The sequence below is a fragment of the Chenopodium album genome, chromosome 15, assembly GCF_948465745.1.
Source record: "Chenopodium album chromosome 15, dcCheAlbu1.1, whole genome shotgun sequence".
NCBI lineage: Eukaryota > Viridiplantae > Streptophyta > Magnoliopsida > Caryophyllales > Amaranthaceae > Chenopodium > Chenopodium album.
Genome location: NC_137848.1, coordinates 15,421,162 through 15,442,859, shown reverse-complemented (window position 1 = coordinate 15,442,859; position 21,698 = coordinate 15,421,162). Strand labels below are relative to the sequence as shown.

General features: G+C 34.6%; 1 protein-coding gene across 1 annotated transcript; it reads left to right on the top strand.

Moving 5' to 3' along the window:
* The first annotated feature begins 8,218 nt into the window (after window positions 1-8,218).
* LOC145580895 (uncharacterized) lies at window positions 8,219-9,322 on the top strand. Its single transcript, XM_081637979.1, has one exon. The coding sequence runs from the start codon at window positions 8,219-8,221 to the stop codon at window positions 9,320-9,322; it is 1,104 nt and encodes a 367-aa protein (XP_081494105.1).
* Window positions 9,323-21,698: the final 12,376 nt, after the last annotated feature.

Here is a 21,698-nt window from a genome sequence, read left to right as displayed (position 1 = left end):
AATTATTCAAGAATTAAATTGGAGTGTTTAACTGTTTGAATAATTATAATGTTTGATGTTATTATGATTTAAGAGTCATCACCGAGTTTAATAATATGTAAAGAACGTAAAGTGAAAGAGATTACGCACCAAAACTCTTGGAACGTATATACCTTGAGTATGAACATATGGGGGGAGTTATGCGACTTTATAGTTGACCATAACTTCTACTGGGAGTACTGGACGCTGTATTTTCCTTTTTATTATGCGCAGGAATTCCGCCACTTACGATTGGTTCTTTTATATTGGCATGGTTAGCTCCCGTGTTAGTACCCCTTTATTGGGGTAGGTTAGGGGGGAAACCCGTTCAATGCGTAATCAAAACTAAATAATTTATTTAGTTACTTAGTGAGAAGTTTTGTTGTATGTTGTGTGCTTGAAAACAGGGGCAACAAGGTAAGTTGTGTGTTGATAGGTAAAAGCATGTTAGTGTGTTTAATTATGCTTATGTACTCAGCTTTGTTGATTGTGTGTTTGTTGGCCTTATCTTTACCTTGGCCCTATGATGACCCATTTTTAATGGAGAGTGGTGGAAACAAGTAGAGAAAAGCTTTTTAGGTGATAAAGCATATTCATGATGGGGATGAGTGAAGAGCAAATCATGCTAGTTTCCATATGTTTATGATGTGTTATTGCTTTAATTATTTTATGATATTTCTGTTGCGAGATTAATGTAAAGGTTTTTAAATTGAATTGGTTTTGTTAAGGGCCTACAGTGGTTCCAAGTTGTAGGTTTGACTTTATTTTACTTTGGTTTGACTTTACTTTTGATTGGTTGACTTTTTAAGTTGAGTCGTTTTAAATGTTTTGAAGGAGAGTCTTCCGTTGTGTGTCTTTGATAGTTGCCTTAGCCGTTTTCACGGTGGCGGTAATATCTTAGATTTTCCTATTTAAAGTTTTAAATAGGGCAAAACAGGTATTTTACAAGAAAGGAATTTCTATGGTGTTACCATCATACATGAAACAAGTCCACCTTACACACCCTAATCTAATGGTATTGCCGAAAGGAAAAATAAATCTTTGAAAGAGACTATGAATGCCATGCTTCTTAGTTCCAATTTATCTAATAACTTGTGGGGAGAGGCGGTTCTTTCTGCTTATTATGTACTCAATAGAGTGCCCCATAAGAAGTTAAATTAAACTCCCTATGAACTTTGGAAGAGATATAGTCCAAATTTAAAATTTTTGAAAGTATGGTGTTTGGCTAAGGTGGATTTTTCGGATTTTAAAAAATCCACTATCAGGTCTAAAACTTTTGATTGTGTGTTCATTGGATATGCTCATAATAGTGCAGCCTATAGGTTCATGTTATTAAGTGATAGATCAATTTGTGAAGTTAGAGATGCGGTATTTTTTTAGCATATTTTTCCTATGAACAAATCCTTGTCTTCTAATGTTGATATGGATGCTAATGAGTCGAGTATGAATGTGCCTTTTGTTGATTCTATCCCTAGTTCTAGTCTCCCATCTTCCTCTACCAAAGCGGTAGAAGTTGAACCTAGGAGAAGTAAGGGACCTGGAGTAGAGTCTTCCTTTGGACATGATTTCTTGACTTCTTTTGTTGTAAAAGACTTTGATGTGGATTCTTTAAATGAGCATGTTGTGTCTTTGTTTCTTTTAGAAGAAGACCCTAAGACTTATGATGAGGCAATGAGGTCCATAGATGCTAGTTTTTGAAAAGAGGCCATTAAGAGTGAACTTGATTCTATCATGACCGATCACACTTGGGGTCTTTGTGACTTGCCTAAGGGTTCCAAAACCTATAAGTTGTAGGTGGAATTTCAATAAGAAACTTAGACTGGATGGGACCATAGAAAAATTCAAAACTAGACTTGTCATTGGAGGTTTCACCTAAAAAGAAGGTATAGTTTTCTTTGACACCTACTCTCCCGTGACTAAGATTGCCACTGTTAGAACCTTGGTAGCCCTTGCAGCAATTCATGACTAAATTAGTGGTTTACCAAATGGATGTCAAATCGGTTTTTCTTAATGGAGACCTTGATGAAGAAATTTATATGACTCAACCAGAGGGTTTTGTGGTAAAGGGACAAGAACACAAAGTGTGTAAGCTTAGAAATTCTCTTTATGGTCTTAAGCAAGCTCTTAAGCAATGGTTTGAAAAGTTTTATAGCACCCTTAGGAGTTGTGGATATGTGGCTAATTCTTCGAATTCTTGTTTGTATTCTAAAGACTTTGGATCATCATATGTTATAATTTGTTTACATGTTGATGATATGCTTATTGTTGGTACTAATCTTGGTGTTGTGAATGATGCTAAGGCTTTGCTTTCTACTAAGTTTGAAATGAAGGATATGGGAGAAGCCGATGTGATTCTTGGAATCGTTTAAGAAAGACCAAGAGTTGGTTTTTCATGAGCTAGTCTCACTATGTGGAAAAAATACTTAAGAAGTTTGATTCTTTTGATGTGGTGCCTAACAATACACCATATGATCCCAACTTAAAGCTTGAGAAGAACAAGGGTCCAAGTGTATCTCAAGATCTCTATGCAAGGGTAATTGGTAGTGTGATGTTTCTAATGAATTTCACACGACCCGACATTGCCTATGCGGTAAGTAGACTTAGTAGATCTACTCACAATCCAAGTCAAAGTCATTGGGTTGCACTTCGTCAGGTATCTCAAAGGTAATATGAATGTATGTTTACACTTTAATCGTTTTCCAAATGTTTTGGAAGGTTATTGTGATGCTAATTGGGTAACCAATAATGATGAAATTTCTTCTACTAGTGGGTATGTTTTTGTTTTAGGTGGAGGTGTTATTTCATGTAAGTCTTCAAAACAACCATGTCTAGCTCGCTCCACCATGGAAGCTGAACTTATTGCTCTTAAGTTGACAGATCATGAATCGGAATGGCTTAGGAATCTCCTAGACGACATACCATTGTGGGGGAAGAGTTCATCACCGGTGTCCATACATTGTGATTCTCAAGCGACAACTGTTGTGGCCAATAATAGCAACTATAATGGCAAAAAGAGACATATTTGCATGAGATACAAAGTGGTGAGGCAATTTCATTCTCAAAAATGGAGTGATTGCATTGGACTATGTGAGGTCCAAAAGGAACTTGGCGGATCCTTTGACGAAAGGATTAGCAAGAAAATAAATTGATGAATCATCGAGGGGAATAGGACTTAAGCCCTATGATACATTACATTTGTCCCAATTCCTATGGTGATAATGTTTGCAATATTTGTTTTTGTTTGTGAGGTTGAGTTGTTTAACTCTTAATGGGTCCTTGTGCTATTGAGACGCACGCTAAAGGACTCATCTATGTGGTTGTGAAGACTAGTCATCTTTTATGAAAACTTTGGCCGATTTTCTAGAGCCTCCACTAGACCTAAGGTGAATGTGCTTAGCTATAAATAAGTAAATCTCTTCACGGAGTTCAAGTATATTTTGGAGTTATGTATGTGATGTGGGGGTCTTGAATTAAATCTTAGAGTTTTAAGGTCTATCCACTCTTTGATCAAGGGTCTAAGGGTTTCAAGGTTTGTCTACCCTTATACTTGTAATTCATTGCCTCATTTCACTAAACACTAGATTTCAACTTACTTATATAATATCTAATTAAGTGTTATGTATTAATCTCCTATTATGCCCTATATGTTACTTATCCTCATCTTTTGTTGGCTTTTCTTATCTTCCTTTACAGGGATTGTTGGAATAAAGAAAAGAAATTCAAAGAAGTCTGATATGGACGCCCGATCGGGCGCGAGAAGAGTCGTAAATTTTTTGAGTTCCGCCGCCCGACCGGGCGTGAGAGGACATCTGAAAAAGGGGAAGTGTCTGCCCGACCGGGCGCGTATCCGTCAGTTTGATTTCAATCAGTTTTCTTGGATTCTCTTTCTTAATTTCTAGTTTGATTCTTTGTAACTCCCCATTAAAGAGCTTGATTATGGGGATTAAATCACTATGTTTATTCTGATTTTATTCCCCCATTAATGAAAATATTCCTCTATGATCTTCTATCTTCCTCTATCCATCTTTATAAATTGAAGGATGATTTTTCTGATTTTATTCACTTAAATATAGACATCAAATACAATAGCTAAACACAATCTCCTTTGGGCATAAGATACTTGGCTCCAACCTTCCACCCAAAAGTGCCTTTGTGTGGAAGTGGTGTGTTAACCTTAAGAACGTGCTGGCGAATACAATTGAGCACCGTAGTTGCGCCGGAATTTCATTTTTAAGTCAGTGAATTGCATCACGACACACTGATATTGTTCATTTGTTTATAAGATCACCTTTTCGATCTTGCATAATTTTTCATACTATTTGTACTAGACTACTCCAATTTTACAACACACGTAACATTCTTCAAAGTATATGTACCATGTTACAATGACACATCACTATTCAAACTATACATGTCACGTAAGCTAACCACTTCATTTAAGTGAATAAACTAGTCAGTAGCCCGGGTGTTGCCCCGGGATACAACTTTCTGTAGTTATGCAAGTGTTAATTTTTAAGAGCATTTAATAGTGTATATGTAGTATGTATATTCCACTCTTTAATAGTATAATAGTCCCTCCGTCCCCTTTTGATAGTCACTTATGCCCTTTTTGGTGACCCAAAATGTTAGTCACATTTGCTTTTTTTAAGTACCATTCCAAAATGTTAGTCACATTTGCTTTTTTTAAGTACCATTAATATTATTTTTTTACCAAAATTCTCTCCTATTTGCAAAAATATTTGTGCAAATTTAACTTTTCCATGTAAATTTTACTTTCCCATGTACTTTAATTACTTTCTCTCTCTAGTTTTTTGCATACCCAATGTAAATTTACTTTTTCAATGTACTTTTGCTACTTCTTATTTATGTTTATTAATTCCCGTGATTTTCTACCAAAAGTGACTATCAAAAGGGGACGGAGGGAGTATTATTTAGTGTGCAACATTAAAGCATAATCGACTATTTGCCTAGATGGTTAAACAAGAACATTTCTTCAAAGAGGTCAAGGGTTCGAACCTTCTCATCCATATATTTTTTTCCAATATAGTTGAGGCAACATTAAGTATTGTTAGTAGTGCGGATGATGTGGCATATTGAGGTGGCATAATAAAGAGTTGAGTGAGTGACGTAGCGCAGTGAGGGGGTCTATGTGGCGTAGAGATGTTTTTAAAAACGCCTTTTAATATATTAGTATAGATTATGCTTTGAGCTAGATTCGAAGTCGTAACCTCCAACACATAAAGGTCATACATTTACCATCTCAACTAACTTTTATTAATGTTTTAAATTTCACATGACATAATTAGCATTATATATTAATTCCTTTCATTTATTAAGTAAATTAGAGGTTGTAAATTATTTAATTTCAAAAGATTAGAAAATAAATACATATAAGATAAAAATAAAAATAAAAATAAAAAAGCAATAACACTCAAGCCAACGCCCGAACCACACCCTAGCTATATATATACAAACAATCAAACATATATTATCAAATAAAAAAAGTACAAACTAGAAACCCAGGGCCACTCACTAGCTAATACTTAAAACATGTCAAATATGATTAGTTATGAGTTTCTATAACTTCAAACAACTAATATACTACCTCTGATTTTTTTTAGTTGCAACTTTGGGGTATTATTTGAGTGATATAAAATATTCCAAAGTTCCAACTAAAAAAAATCGGAGGTAGTACATTAAGTTAAGTTTTGAGGTCTAAATGGCCCAAAATGACCTAAAGTGGCCATACTTAGCTATTTTCCTTCCCATTTTGCATATTTTCAACCAAGTCAATTCATCTATACTAATATATTAAAAGGCGTTCCTAAAAACGTTGATGTGCCACGTAGTCCCTATTTTGTTGCGCCACGTCATCTTCCCAACATCTCATGATGCCACATCATCACTTAAACAATGCCACATCACCTAAGAAACTAACATTACTCCATATAAAAACATAAGGATAAGGAGGTTCGAACCCTCAACCTCCTATAACACATATGACGAGTGAAGTATAATAGTGGGTACTAAACTTTAGTAAAAGTTGCAAATAAGGGACTCAACTTTCAGAAGTGGCAATTTGGGTACTCAACTTTGGGAGAGTACTAATCGGAGGGAATATTTCGGTCTACTGACCTGTATTAACCGATTTCAACTGGTTTAAGGCAAATTTTTTTTTTTTAAATTTTGAAATACAGAGTAATGATGATGGTGCATTGGTAAACGAGCGAAGATGCTTTCTCTTTTATCAAGGAACAGCAACTTGTGGCGGGAAATACATCTTCATGAAGCTTCTGTTACAAGCTTCCCAAGAATACCCCTCCCTCCTAATTTCAGACAACCTTTTATCTCCCATTTTCCTATAAAAGCAAGTAGAAAGGGGGGGGGGGACCTTCATCATTTACTCCATAGAAAAAACTTCCAAAAGAAGAAAGTTGCAATATTTAATACTGGTGAGTTGGCCAGCCATCGATCTAGCTAAAGAAAGAGACAACAAAATTGCAAAAAGAACTTCTAGAGAAGGTATATTCTTATTCTTATTCTTTGTCTTTTGTTCATGAATCTTGTGTTTGTTGGTTGTTGTGTTGTTCTTAAAAGTGTTAGTTTGTCTTTTTCGCATGATTAAGTTATGGTTTTTTTCTATATTTTGTTGTGAAAGTGTTTGACTTAGATTAAACGAAGGTGTTAATCTTGATTATAGTGTTGAATTTGTTGTTAAAAATGGAGAAAATAAGGTGTTTTGTAGTTTGTTAAACAGAGGCATAGTCTAAGTAGACCTCACTGACTTGGTTAAAAAAATGTTGGCCTTTAGATATGGACGCCCTTACTGATGCACACCCTCTCTTCATCCAGCAGGATGTGTTGGTGACCCACATCTTCACCGCCTATTCTGGGAGGACCATGCTAGTGTGGAAATGACCTGCAAGAAGTGGCGGGTCTGGTGGCGCCTTCGTCACTTGAACTTCAGTTACCCTTTCCATGGCCCTAGGGCTGCGATACAAGAGTGGATCCTTTGGGATGTGCTGTACAATGATGGTCGCGACCTCCATGCGTGGCTTAACAAGGACATGACTGTGTACTTTGACGGTTTCCCACTCCTGTTCAAAGAGGAGTAGGTGGAGGGAGCCAAGGTGTCTAGGTGCAGCATGTTTAGGCTTTTTTTGGAGATGTTGCTAGTTTTTCTGATGTAAAAAAGATCTCTATTTAAGTGGTTTTTAATTCTTTCTACTGTCATGGCATGTGTAGGTTTTTGTGGATGTGTTAGGTTTTTGTGACAAGTTTTAAGATGTTAGTACTTGTCACTATGCCATGACAGTGTATTGCTGATTGTAGGCTATAGTTGAGCCTATATTTTGAATGGATGTAATGGAATTATCATATCAAATGAATGGAATTATTAATTACGTATGCACTTGTGTGAATCTTACAGCTTTAATTAGTTTAACATTGTTGTATGCATATATAAATATATATACTCAACTGACAGATTAAGACAATCAAAATTTGAACAATATTCCCATGTTTGTATAATAGATATGATGCATTTGAAACCTTGCATAACAGTTCATCATGGTTGGGAATGGGTTCAAGATGATGGTCAACTGATATACAGTGGGGAGAGGGTTAATACATTTGATGATATACCTGAAGATGTAGACTCTAGCTATGTGAAACAAGTAATTGACAGTTTAGGATATACAGACATAGTGAAAGTGCATTACTTGGACCCCAAAAAGGATTTTCAATGTGGTATAAGGTTTTTGGGGTTTGATAATAGGACCTGTGATCCCTTTCTTTCACTGTTACTGGAGTTTAGGGTTATTGAGATTTTTACAGAACATGAACTTGGACATGTACCTCAAGAGACATAGGTGTTGGACTAGGTGGACATGGCTCCTTTGTTGATCTTCTAAATAGTGGTGTGCCTAGGTGTAGTGATCTAGTTATAGACTATGACACATAGGGGTCAAATGAAGATGATGCAGAGATTGTGAATGCTAGAACAAGGTGGAGTGAAGAGAAACAGAAGGAGAAATCCTATGAGGATGAATTGGTGATGTTGAGAAAGCTAGCAGAAGCAAAGGGGAAAGTTCCATCAGGGTATGCAAGTGAGTCTGATGGACTTAGTGGGAAAAACAGCCCTTATGAGTGATCTGATGAGGAAGACTATGGGTCTCTAGTACAACCTGAGAGGAAAAGAATGAATGTTAGGAAAGGAGGATGTGAAGGGAGCAGAAGCAAGTTTTTTGTAGGTCAGTCATTTGAGAATTCTACAACATTCAAGAAAGCTATGAGTGACTACTGTATTGAGACTGGTAGAGACATCCATTTCAGTAGGAATGACAAAAATAGGGTTGAAGGGCGTTGCAAGAGTAAGGACAAAGGTTGTCCTTGGAAGATATGGGCTTCTTGGGAGAAAGGGAAGAGGAATTTCATGGTTAAAACTCATGTTGGTGAGCATACTTGTGGTAGGGCACCAACTAGCAAGAAAATAACAGCTTCATGGGTAACTAGGTTTTTTCCAACCAAATTCAAAGTTAACCCATACATGAAGGTGCATGACATCATTGAGACTGTGTGGCTTGCAAAAGGGTTGAAGTTTAGTAGGTACTTAGCATACAGAGCAAGAAAACTGGGACATAAACTCATTGTTGGTGAATATGAGGAACAGTTTGGTTTGCTTCCTAGATATGCAGCTGAAATTCTGAGAAGCAATAGAGCAAACACAGTAAAGCTTAAGATGAATGTCAATGTGTTTGAAAGAATTTACCTATGTTTTGAAGCTCTAAAGAAGGGATTCCTTGATGGCTGTAGAAGGATCATTTCCTTGGATGGATTCTTTCTCAAGGGGCCTTTTGGTGGTCAGCTATTAGTGGCTGTAGGGAGGGATGGAAACAACCAAATTTTCCCAATAGCATGGCCAGTAGTGGAGGTAGAGAGCACAGATTCATGGACTTGGTTCTTAGAGCTTTTAGGTTTTGATTTAGGTACTTGTGGTGGGGCAGGATACACCTTTATGTCAGACCAACAGAAGGGATTGCTTGCTGCAGTTGCAAATACATTCCTTGAAGCTGAGACAAGGGTTTGTGCAAGACATGTCTACTGTAATTTCATATCAGTGTTTGGTGGGGGTTTGGAATTTAGAAAGCAGTTTTGGAAGATTGCCAAAAGTGCAACTGAGAATGAATTCAATGCAAACATTGAGCTAATGAGAGCTATTTCAGAAGATGCAGCTGAGGACCTCATGAACAGAAACTACAAAAAAATGGTGCAGGGCATTTTACACCCGTCTTTCATGTTGTGACAGTGTTGACAACAACATGAGTGAGGTGTTTAATGCCTACATTCTCAATTCAAGGCATAAACCCATTATCACTGTGTTGGAAGACATAAGGGAAAGTGTAATGGAGAGGCTACATAAGAAAAAGGATCAGATTGCCAACAAAGAAATGGTTTTGTGTCCTAGGATCCAACAAAAGTTGGAAAGATGCAAGGTTTGGGCTAAGGGTTGGAATGCATACTGGGATGGTGGGTTTTGTTATGGGTTAGAGAAGGTGCTACTCAAGACAAATTTGTTGTAAACCTAGCTCAAAGAACCTGTAGCTGTAAAGCTTGGCAAATTAGTGGCATCCCCTGGAAACTTGTTGTAGTTGTAGTGTGGAACAAGCCAAACCATCTTGAGCCATATGTGAATGAATATTTCACAAAATCCACTTATTTGAAGGGATATCAGCACTTGTTAGAGCCATTAAATGGCCCTCAGGAATGGCCATTAAGTAATGACCTTGTGTTTCCACCAAAGCTCAAGAAGATTAATCACAGGCCAAAAACAAAGAGAAGAATGCAGGCAGCAGAAGTTACTGCAGCAGGGAAGCTCAAGAGGAAAGGTGTTATAATCACCTGCAGACTGTGTGGTGTCAAAGTTCATAATGCAAGGGGCTGCAAAAATGTTGCTGTAGAAGACAGAAGCGTCAACTCCACTTCAGCAACTGGAGCAACTAGTGAACCTCAAGTACCCATGCATATGAGGGGAGTGGGGATCTACACTTACCCAAATAGGTTTCAGAGAGTCGCAACAGTAAGAAAAATTATAATTTTTAATACTTTGTCATTTTTTCTGCATTCATGTATTAACCATTTTTTGTTGCTGCAGGGTAGCTACACCCACTAATATCCTGTTCCTGCACCAAGACAACCTGTTCAAAGGGCATTTTACTCTGACTATGATGGGGAGCAGACTGTGCATTCTTTGAGTCAAGAAAACCCCCCTTCATCACAACAAAGCCAGCATGAACTAACAACTATAACATCACAAGCACTACAGGTAGGTTAATAAAGCAAATTTTATTCATTTCCTTTGCCAAATAGCATCATCTAAGTACATTTTGCACTTACGAGACCTAGTTAGGAAGAGAAAAACCAGCAACAAAAACTAAGGTACCATACTACCTACAACTGCTTACATTTTGCTTTGCCTAAAATAAAAGTAAATCACAATAGCTGCAGTTACAATAATGCCCCACACTTGGCAACTCAAATTCACTCTTACACCCCTTTTGAACTTCATCAAGGTGTTTTCTGCCTTCATCTTCCTTGCATACTGATTAGCTTCACAAAGCTGCTTCCTCATGGCCACTATCTCATGTTTCAACCTCTCCTTTTCCTCCACCAAACCCAATATAACTTCAGTCTGCCAATCTGTTGGTGGTTCAACATCCGTCCACTTGAAAAACTTACACCCTCTTCTTTCAATGTCTGCATCATAATCTGGACATACAAGGAATCTTCTTCCAAGATTGTCCTTTGTCCAAGCCCTTGTCCTTGACACAAGCAAACCACAGTGACACCTCCTAGGGCTTGAGCTAAAACCTGAACTTAATCTTGACATGGTAACTGTGTAACTGGTCTTTCTTCTTACTAATACTTGCAGATTCACCCAGCTGAAGCACTTTTTTTTGGGGAAAAATTTCAGAAACCAAGCTATGGAGTAACCAAAGATCAGAAGCACCCTTTTATGTTATTTTGGCTTAGCTATTTCATTTGTAACGGCTACATTTTTTGAAATACAGTTGCACTGCTCAGTTTATTGGTTCAAAATGTATTCTGACAATTATGGCTCTTCACATACTTCAAGGCCAATGAAATTATTTTTTTTCCAATTATTAACTGTTAAATAACCGGCTACAATAAGTTAAATAGGTTGAGTACAAAGTTTAGTACTCTAACTGCAACAAATGAAAGTTGAGTACCCAATCTGCAACTTTTGCCAAAGTTGAGTACCCACTCTTATACTTCACTCCACATATGACTATTTAACCATCTAGCCAATATCAACTATGGTATTTGTATGGAAAAAAAATTTATATAAGTGCAAACCACAAGGTTCAATTTAAAAAATAAATAAATAAATAAATAAAATAAAAAAAATAAAAAAAAAATAAAAAACTATATTCGAAGAATAACTCAATTTTGGTTTGACAATGACAATTGCAGTTTTGAAAAGCCTTTTAAAAAAGGAAAAATTGCAAAGAATAATACAACCTTTGGCTCGTTTTTTTTTTTAATAATACAACCTTTGGATTATACCTAAGTAATACAACCTTTGGGGGGTCTTAATTTTAAACAAGATAAAAAAAACTTGTAACCTATTAAACCGGTTGTCTAGGACACGTGTCGTAATGTAATTGGTCTAAATATTATTTTTTTAAAAAAACTTAATATAATTAATTTTAGAATTTTGATTTGTGATAAAAGTTGTGTTTTTTTATGTCATTAGCTTTAAATTTTAAACAAATTAAAAAAAATAAAAGAAACCCTCCCAGCCACCACTTCCCTACCACGCAGCTACCACTTCCCCACCACGCAGCCACCTCCTCTTCCCCTTCCCCACACGCAAGCCTCCCCAGCGGCGTTACAGCCGGCGCCCAACTCTCCCACCGCATCATCGTTGTTCATCGCCATCAATCAACACCAACATCAACGAGCATCAAGAATCACGGCCATTGGATTAATTGAATCGAACGAATTGGAGCGTTTGCCGCGGCTGCTGTTCGATTTGGAGCGTTTGATGTATTTGGTTGTTCGAATTGGAGCGTTGGTGTGGTGGTTGTTGTTGCGTGTGTTGCTGAAGGTACGGTGTTGGCCGTGGCTGTAATATCCCGTATTTTCATACGTATTTCTAATTAATTAATTAGGAATTATTTTATAAAAAGGGTATTTTAGTAAATTTATTATTTGGAGCCAAAATAATATTTGAATTTTGGCGCCAAAAGTATTTTGAAAACTAATCATTATTTTGGATAAGATTTATCATCCATTTATCTTATTTTAAAAACCGAATTATTTACATATTTTGCATATTTTAATTAAAGCAAAGTAAAATTTTATTAATTAATTTTTATGGCCGAAAATTCTCAATAATGAGCTAAGGAATTTCGGCTTTTCCATGTATGGAAAATCTTATTTTTCTTGGTTATTTATTGGTGAATAATTGGTATTTAAATAATTAATTATTTAATTATTTATTCTACATTATTTATATAATTATTTTATTCCTTAAAAACCGAGCAAAATCTTCCTAAATATATCTAGAGGAATCCGAAAATTTGAGCTATGGTAAGCTCAATATTTTCAGCCCTTTTGAATTATTTTGGGGGAATTTATTTGGTTAAATTGTATTTAAATTATCTCCCAAAATCTATTATTTTCCTTAATTCTATTTCTCCATCTTTTTAATATCTAATCATCATATTTTCTTGCTATTCATTCTTCTTAATTATTCCCCAAGGAATTTCAATTTCCTTATTATTTTTCATGACATACATACCTTCCATATTTAATTATACACAATCACCTTGATATCAAAAACCTTCCTTAATTCTTTTACTCACTTCTCCAAGTAATCCCTTAAACCCTACTTGCCATAATTCTTCCCACATTCTCTTGCTATAATTCTTACATGAGCTAGCCTATAAATACCCCTCCATACCTCTCATATTCTTCACATCAATTCTCTTCTTTTCTTCTCCTCTTTTTACACAAATCATCCCGTTTATCTTTGAAGCCAATTTTCGGGCACTTCTGGTCAGTTTTTGGGGTATTAACGTTTCACATAAGATTGTTCCTCTTGAAAATTCCTTGTGGTTAGGCTCAAGAATCACCCAATTTGGAGTTATATCAAAGGAGTTACAGCCTCTGCAAATTCTGCCTATTCTTTCCAACGCAAATCCAATTCTTCTCTTCTCCCTGGTTTTTTATCTTTTCTTCTTCTCTTCTCTTATTCAATTATTATTATTATTATTATTATTATTATTATTATTATGGGGAATTATAAAAATTATTATAAGTAGTTTTAATTATATAAAAATCAGATTTTTTAATGATGTTTATGAAAATTAATTTAAAAGGTTCATGTACATATAGTTAGGGGTTTTTAATTTAATTATTGTGATTATTTGTTAACCTTATATTGATTAAGGTTATATTTATTTGTAGGGTGTGTTCGATCAAGATTCTTGAGGTTCTTTGTGTGTGATTTTGCTAAGCAAGTATCAAGGTACGTTAGGTGGTTAGATACCTTGAAAAAAAGATTGATTTGAATGAGCATGTTTGAATGATTTCTTGTGATGATTGAATTAAATTGAATTGAATTATGATTATGAAATAAAAGTATGTTTAAATAAATTGGTTTTAATAAATAAATTGGAGTATTAATTTTCTATCATGTTTTTAATAATTAAAATTATTATTCATGTTTAAAAAGGGTTTTATTTTGGAAGCATGTTGAATTTAATAAAAAAGAGTTTTGGAATTATTATTAAAAGTTGGAAGTATTGGATTTAAAGAGGATTTATTGAATTATTATTAAAGCTTTATAAGCATGTTAGTAATCCCACTATGCGGATTTGGTTTATTTGATAAGACTTTGGACTTTGTATGACCGAGTCTTTCATCAAGAATAGCCTTGTAACATAAGGAGACTAGCTTGGGGGGTGTGCACACTTGGGAGAGGAATTGGAATTGGTTTTTGAATAATTGGATTTGGTTTTTGAATAATTGGAATTGGTTTTAAAATAAGTGGAACTGGATTTATTGGATAGTAATATTGGTTATTGAAATTGGTTTTGGAATCTTGAGTTGGAATTGTTGATTTAATTATTGGAATTGATGGAATTGATTTCAAAAGCATATTTATGAATAAATTGAGTTTAATTATCTCACACTTATCGTACTTAGCTTATTTTGCTAATCTGTATTTCTTATTTTATTTTGGTTCGCCCTGTTTACCTTAATGGTAAGCAGTGTTTACTAATTTCAGGTGAAGTCATAAATGAGCATTTGGAGTCCCGGGAATGGTTCACCTAGATTAGGATATGTTGGTTCTTGTATTTATTTTTGAGTACTCATGACAATGGTTACTATTTTTGGTATATTATTAAATTAAGAAGAGTTTTGAATTCCGTTGCAAAGTATTGGTTTGTTTAGTAAGTTTGAGTAGCCTTGCGTAATCACGCGACGGTAATACGCCTAAGTCTACCTCTACGATATAATTATACGTATTATACTAGTATTTCCGTAGAAGGAGATTTGAGGGTGTTACAGTGGCGGAGCTGGTTGCGGTAAGCGTTGCGCGGGTTTCGATGGCTGGGGTGGCGTGATGGGGTTAAAAGGAAAAGGAAAGGGTAGATCGGTCGGCAGTGGGGAATCTGGGCGCTGGCCGACCGGTGCTGGGAGGGCTGCGTGTTAGACTGTGGGCGAGGTGGTTGCGCCAGTGCGGGAAGGGGTGGGTGGTTGTTTTTTTCTTTTTTTATAATTTTGTTATTAATAATAATAATAATAATAATAATAATAATAATTTAATAATAAAATAATAATTAATTAATTAAATTGACAAAACAAATAAAATAATGACACGTGTCACAGTGACCTACAAAAACAAGTTACCAACAGGTTATGTCTTGTTTAAAATTAACACCCCCTAAAGGTTGTAATATTCAGATATAATCAAAAGGTTATATTATTATTAAAAAAAAAAAAAAAAAAAAAAAAAAAAAAAAAAAAAAAAAAAAACGGGCCAAATGTTGTATTATTCTTTGCAATTTTTCCTTTAAAATACTATCGATTATACGTCTACAACAGTAGCAATCCGAGGCAACACCCGGGGTCACTCACTAGTTAAAAATTAAATCATGTCTAATATGATTAATTATGAGCTCAAATGACTTCAAACAACTTATATAACTTAAATTTCTAAGTTTTGGAGTCTTAGCAGACAATAATGAGCTAAAAATGACCCTATTAAGCTATTTACAATTCCTTCCTATTTTAACAAAAAATAACATTTGCATGTTTGTCTATATTATTGTCAAAAAAATTGTCAACTTGAACTGCAATTAAAGGATATAATAGCTTAAATGTAGTTTTGTATTAGTATTGATATTAATACATCGACCCACAGATTGTGTACATGAATGACTAGTTCATATATATAAGTTGAGATAAACTCTAGGTAATTGTTATCCCAAAATTGTTCAACTCCTACCACCACTAACATAAAAAGAAGATGAGTTACCAAGTTCTCTTGCATCCCTTCACACACAATAGCCAACTTATACTAATTCTAGGAACCATGTTGTCTTGATGTTAAATTATTATTAAAGTACGTACGTAATTAAACATATATAGCAAGTTTAACTGTCTTAGTCAAAGATATTTTGGTGCAAAATATTGTTCAAAAACATTTACGTGCCCCCAGTGTATAGTATTATTACTGTACATCGAATTCCTACACGTGCCACGTAGCCACGCTTAGGGTTGTCAATTTAGATGATCGGATCGGGTCTGATATGGTCGGGTCGGGTCTGATATGGTCGGGTCGGGTCAATTTTAAAGTTAAATCATACTAAATTGTTATGTCCACACGAGTCCAAATCTGAATCGGATATTTTTCGGATTGGGTCAGGTCGGGTGTGCTTTTGATGACACCTCTAGCCACGTAAAAAAAGCTATTTCCTTAAAAGAAAAAAAAAAATCATTCTCTCACCTTTCTCTTCAATCAAACCAGGAAATAAAGCTTACAAATTGAGCTTTAGATTTAGGAAAAATTCATTTTATAAATCCCAACTTTGGGTGGTTTACTTTTAAAAATCCCAACTACACGTTATTCCTGATAAATCCCAACTTTTAGGGGTATTTTCTTTCATAGGACCCAAATGACCGGTTACCTGAAGAAAAAGTTAACTTTTTAATTTTTTTAAATTTCCACGTGTCACACAGTTAGTGGCTCAAAAAATAAAAAATAATTATTTTTAAAAAATCTGATTTATTTAAAATAAAAAAAAACCCAACTACCCAACCCAGCCCCTCCCCCCCCACCCCTACCCCTACCCCAAACCAGCAGCCCCCATTCCGAAAAACACCCCACCCCTGCCGGTAATTCGCCCCCACCCCCCGTAAACACCTCCTGCCGCGCCGGAATATGGCGCCCAGCCCTCCCCCTCCCTCGAAATCCACCCCTTTTTTCTTCCCCCACCCTCGAAACCCTCCCCCCTCCCCGTAAAACCACCCCTCCCCAAACCCCAACCCTCGAAAACACCCTCCTTTCTTCCCCCACCCTTGAAATCGACCCACCGGATGGGGGAAAGGAGGGGGGTCGTTTTCGAGGGTGGGGGATTAGGGGAGGGTGGTTTTACGAGATAGATCTAGAGAGGGGGGAGGGTTTCGCGACGGTGGGGGTTGTTTTCCGGCAATTAAAGGAGGGAGGTCGGGGAAGGTAGTTCCGGGAGGGGGGAATTCCACCAAGGGAGGGGTTTTTTCCGAGGGATGGGGGCAAGGGTGGGGCTGTTGGTTGTTTTTTTTTTATTTTTTTTTTAAATTTTTTTTTCTGGTTTTTTTTTTTTAATTTTCTGATTTTGTTTTTATTTTTTTTAATTTTTTTTTAAATTTTCTGTTTTTTTTAAAAAAAAATTCTGATTTTTTTTTTAATTTTTTGATTTTTAATTTTATTTTTTGAACCAATTAGAGTGTGACACGTGGCCTAGAAACCTGGAGTAACAGGTTTGGTGACCTGATGGGTCCTCTAAAAGAAAATGGGTATTAAAGTTGGGATTTTTCCAGGATAACGCATAGTTGGGATTTTTTAAAGTCAACCCCCCAAAGTTGGGATTTATAAAATGAATTTTTCCTTAAATCTATGGAAATTTGTTTTCACGATCTTTCCTAAGAAATCACTTCCTCTACTCTGAATTTTTCAACCTACAATTGATCTTTTGTTAATCAAAAAATTTCGAACCCTAAAACCAATTTCTCAAATGTCTATTTTTTCTCAAAATTTTGTTTAAATTGGGTTTTTGATTTATATAATTGAAATTCAATCGATTGTTTCTATCAACATTTATGAAACTCCAGACACAAAAATTAGATGATTGGCTTCATCTCAAATCATTATCGAAGCAGCACAAAAATGGCTATTTGGTATGGCAAATTAATCTTCGTTTCTTTTCGCTACGATGTTAGTCTTCATTATGGTGTTTCCTACAAACATTTATGATGATTGTTCTGGTGAATTTGGGATTTCTTTTTTCCATTTTTAAGCAAACTTCTGTTATAGTGTATTACATTACAATTATCATGGTACTTTGTAGTTTTCGAATTTATTGATAGTTCACTATAAATTGTTGGTGCGTGTATGATGTTGGTTAGGAATTATTGTGATTTGGTTATGAATTGTGCATGTATGAATAAATAAGCTAATCTACAATCTTTTTGGATTGAAATGATTATTACAATTTATGCTGATATGAATTCATTGTATTCATGTCCTCTTTTGCAAAGGTTACCCTTTTTTCACTAAAGTTACTGTGTTATATCTCTAAGTTACCCTTTCACAATAAGAGTTGCTGCAAATTGTGGAACAAGAACTAGAGATGTCTGATTCCATCGATTAAGCTATAGATTTGCTCAATGATGATGATGATTTACTAATGAGCTCTAAACGTCTAATATGTCACTACAACATATAAACAAGTCCCTGCCAAAGTTGATACTTGTATTTGTGCACACTAGCATACACTCATCAATTGTGGATTTATGGCTGCATGCTAGGTTAGCTATGTAAATTTACGGGTGATCTACTTGAATTTGAATATAGGTTTTCTTTCTTGTATAGGAGGTATATATTTGACGTAAAGTTATTTTATATATTGTGGTGTCTATAAGCCTATTAGTTTAATTGGGCGAACACTCTATGCTTCCACAGAGGATGTAGGTTCGAATCCTACATAGGCTATTGTATTTTATATAACAATTGATGCTTAACAATTTAACTTCAAATACCAGCTTCCAATCAATACAAACTTCCAATAATATAAATGTCGTCTTTGATGTAAATTTTAATCAACTAATCCTAAATGTGACACTATCTTAAAGAAAAAAATCACCCTACTAATTAGAAAAAGTGCAAATATAGTGAAGGTGACCCTAATGAGAAAAGAAAAAAAAAAGTAATAACCAAAGACAAAAGTTACCTTACTTAAAAGGAAAAGTGACCCTAACCAATAGTAACCTTGCTTAAGTGATCCTAATTAAGGAAAAAGTGACCCTAACCAATAGCAAAAGTGACCCTAATTAATAGAAAAAGTGACCTTTCTTAAGGGTAAAAGTTACCCTAAGGCAAAAATGACCCTAATTACCAATAGCAAAAGTGGCCTTGTTTAAGGGTGAAAATTACCAAAATCAAGCACAAAAGTGACCTTACTCAAGGAAAAAGTAACCTTAACCAAAGACAAAAGTTACCCTCACAAGAATAAAATTGACCTTAAGGGTGAAAGTGACCATAATTAAAGACAAAAGTGACTCTAACCAAAGACAAAAGTGACCCTTTTCAAGATAAAAAGTTACCCAAACTAACAACAAAAGTGACCTTACTCAAGGTAAAAAGTTACCCTAACCAACAATAAAACTGACCTTACTCAAAAGAAAAAGTGACCCTAACCAAATACAAAAGTGACCTTAACCAAGGCAAAAATAAACCTAACCAAAAGCAGTTAATTGACTCTAACTATGTGCACTATGCTCAATATATGTTATAACAATGTTTTTTACTACACCAACAATAAGAATATACCAATACACGTATGCTATATGGGCTATGTAGGGCTTGAACCCACACCATGCACACTATTGTACATCGCTCTACCATTTGAGCTAATAGCCTTGAAATTGGACACTTTGTCATTCTATCATAACCATCACAAGACAATCACATATTCACACGGTCAAGGAAATTCCACAAAGCTAAGAGAGGAACAAGAGTTTACAGAAAAAGGCTACACGATCATACATTACCAGATTTATGAGCAAGCCTATAAGAAGACCAAGGTAGGTATTTTAGGATCTGAGCTAGTAATGTAATCCTATCACAAATTATTCAAGTGTGAAAAGAAGCAAGCTAACCCCTAACATGCTCAAGGTCCAAGCTAAACTATCACCATCCCCTTAGTTAGAAAACTAGAATCACGATTAAAACACGAAAGGAGTATTTTTAAGGAACCAACCCAGATCATCCAGGCTAAACAATAGTTTGATTTAAAAATCATGAAAAGGATGGCAAAAGGCAAATAATGAATATGAAACAAATACTTGTATACATTACATAAGTGGCATTGCAGTAGAATTTTACAGAATCTATATAAGAGGTTTATTTTGCACAACACACTTTTTTCTTTCCACATATATATTTAACCTCCAGTTCCTACAGTGCCCTGGGTGCCTGACATATCTACCAATTGTTTTCTAGAGAGATTGATAATTGAAGTAATTGGAAGAACATGAAAAACAAAATCACACACAATCCCAATTCTAACCCCTAACATGCTCAAGGTCCAAGCTAAACTATCACCATAAGACTTATTATAATGCCACCATCACATACGAAGTATACTAATAAAGCCATACAATTCTTACAACAATACATCAAAACAATAACAAAGTAGATCACAAACATCAACACCTAATCGATTAAATAACAAATAAAAATCACCAATAACTCATAGAAACATCAACAACTTATTAAATCACTTATGACAATACATTAACACATAAAAACATAGAAAAACAACAAAAACACACAGCAAATTTGAAAAAAAAAAAGGTCACAAAATTCAGAAAATATACCTTCAATTTTTATGATTGAACTAGTAGGAGGAGCAATTGTCTCCTTTTTTGAAAGCTTTCTCCTTTTTTGAAAGCTTAACATTTGCCATTATAAATTTTTAATCGAAAACTAAAATTAAAATAGAAATTAGATGAACATACCTTAAAATAACCAAAATACAAAATTAGATGAATATACATACCTCAATTGGCCGTAGATGATGAATTATTGATCAAAACAAGAAAATTATGTTAAAAATCAAGATTAAATCGAAAAAAAAGAACGAAATTGAAGAACAAAGGAGAGAGAAAGAAAACTAAAGAAGAGTAGAGGAGAGAGAAGAGAGGGAAGAGTGGAGGAGAGAGAAGAAGAGCAGAAAAAGAGGATAGAAATTAGAAACCCAGGAGGAGAGAGAAAAATAGAAACTTAAAACTTTTGCACATGTAAGCCAGGTCTCAACCACCGCCATTCAATAAATTATTGTAAACCCGATTTTTTTAAACTTTTGTGAATATTGTTTTATGTCAAATAAAGAGAAAAAATTCTACAATGTCATTCTTTCAAAATGACACCACAATTTGCTGATGTGGCAAAATAAAATTGGCCTATATTTTGTATTTTTATTTTATTTTGAATTATTTTTAATGTTGACAATGTATTAAAATTGTATTTTTTTTTGTATTATTTTAGAAATACATAATTATAAATTATGAAAATGTATTTTTATAATATAAATTAATTTTCAAATTTATAATTATAATTAGAAATCATGGTGATAAAAATTGTTCATCGTTCATCATCATCGTTGTTCGATCATTATCGTTCATTGTCATCAATTTTCTATCATCATCGTTCATCATCGTTCGATCATATGGTTCATCATTGTTCGATCTTTGTTGGTCTGCGTTCATCATCATGGTTCATCATTGTTCGATTGTCATCGTTCATCATTGTTCATCAATCATGTCATAGATTAGCCCCCTATTCCCAAATGCAATGTTAGTTGTTGATAAATTCGCAAATCCCAACTAAAATCATGATAAAAATTCGAAAAAAAATTGTGTGTTTGCATTTTGTTTTTTGCGGTTTTTAATTTTAGGTTTTCGTTCGTAAAAAAATCTCAATAACAATCTCATTTATATGTATTTGCAAACGACAAATTCCGTTTTAAATGATTCGAAAATATGATTTATGTGGACTAAAATTGTGCAATTTTGTCAAAGAACAAGGAGTATCAAGTTTGTAGAAGATAAAGTGGGTCGAATTTTTTTACCTACCGCAACCCCTGTTTAATCTTATAAATGTAATTAAGTTTTCTCAAAGTTGTTTGTGGGTTAGGTAATGACTTAAACTATCTTTGGTCATTACATAGGATTTGATAAAGAACAATATATATCTAATAAAAAAAAAGTGAATAAAAGCTAATTACAAAAAAAAACAAGGTGGACAATAAAAGCTAATTTTTGAATTTTTTTGGTGAACTCTTATACGTGAAGGTTTTTTGATTTTTTTAAATATTCTCTTAAAT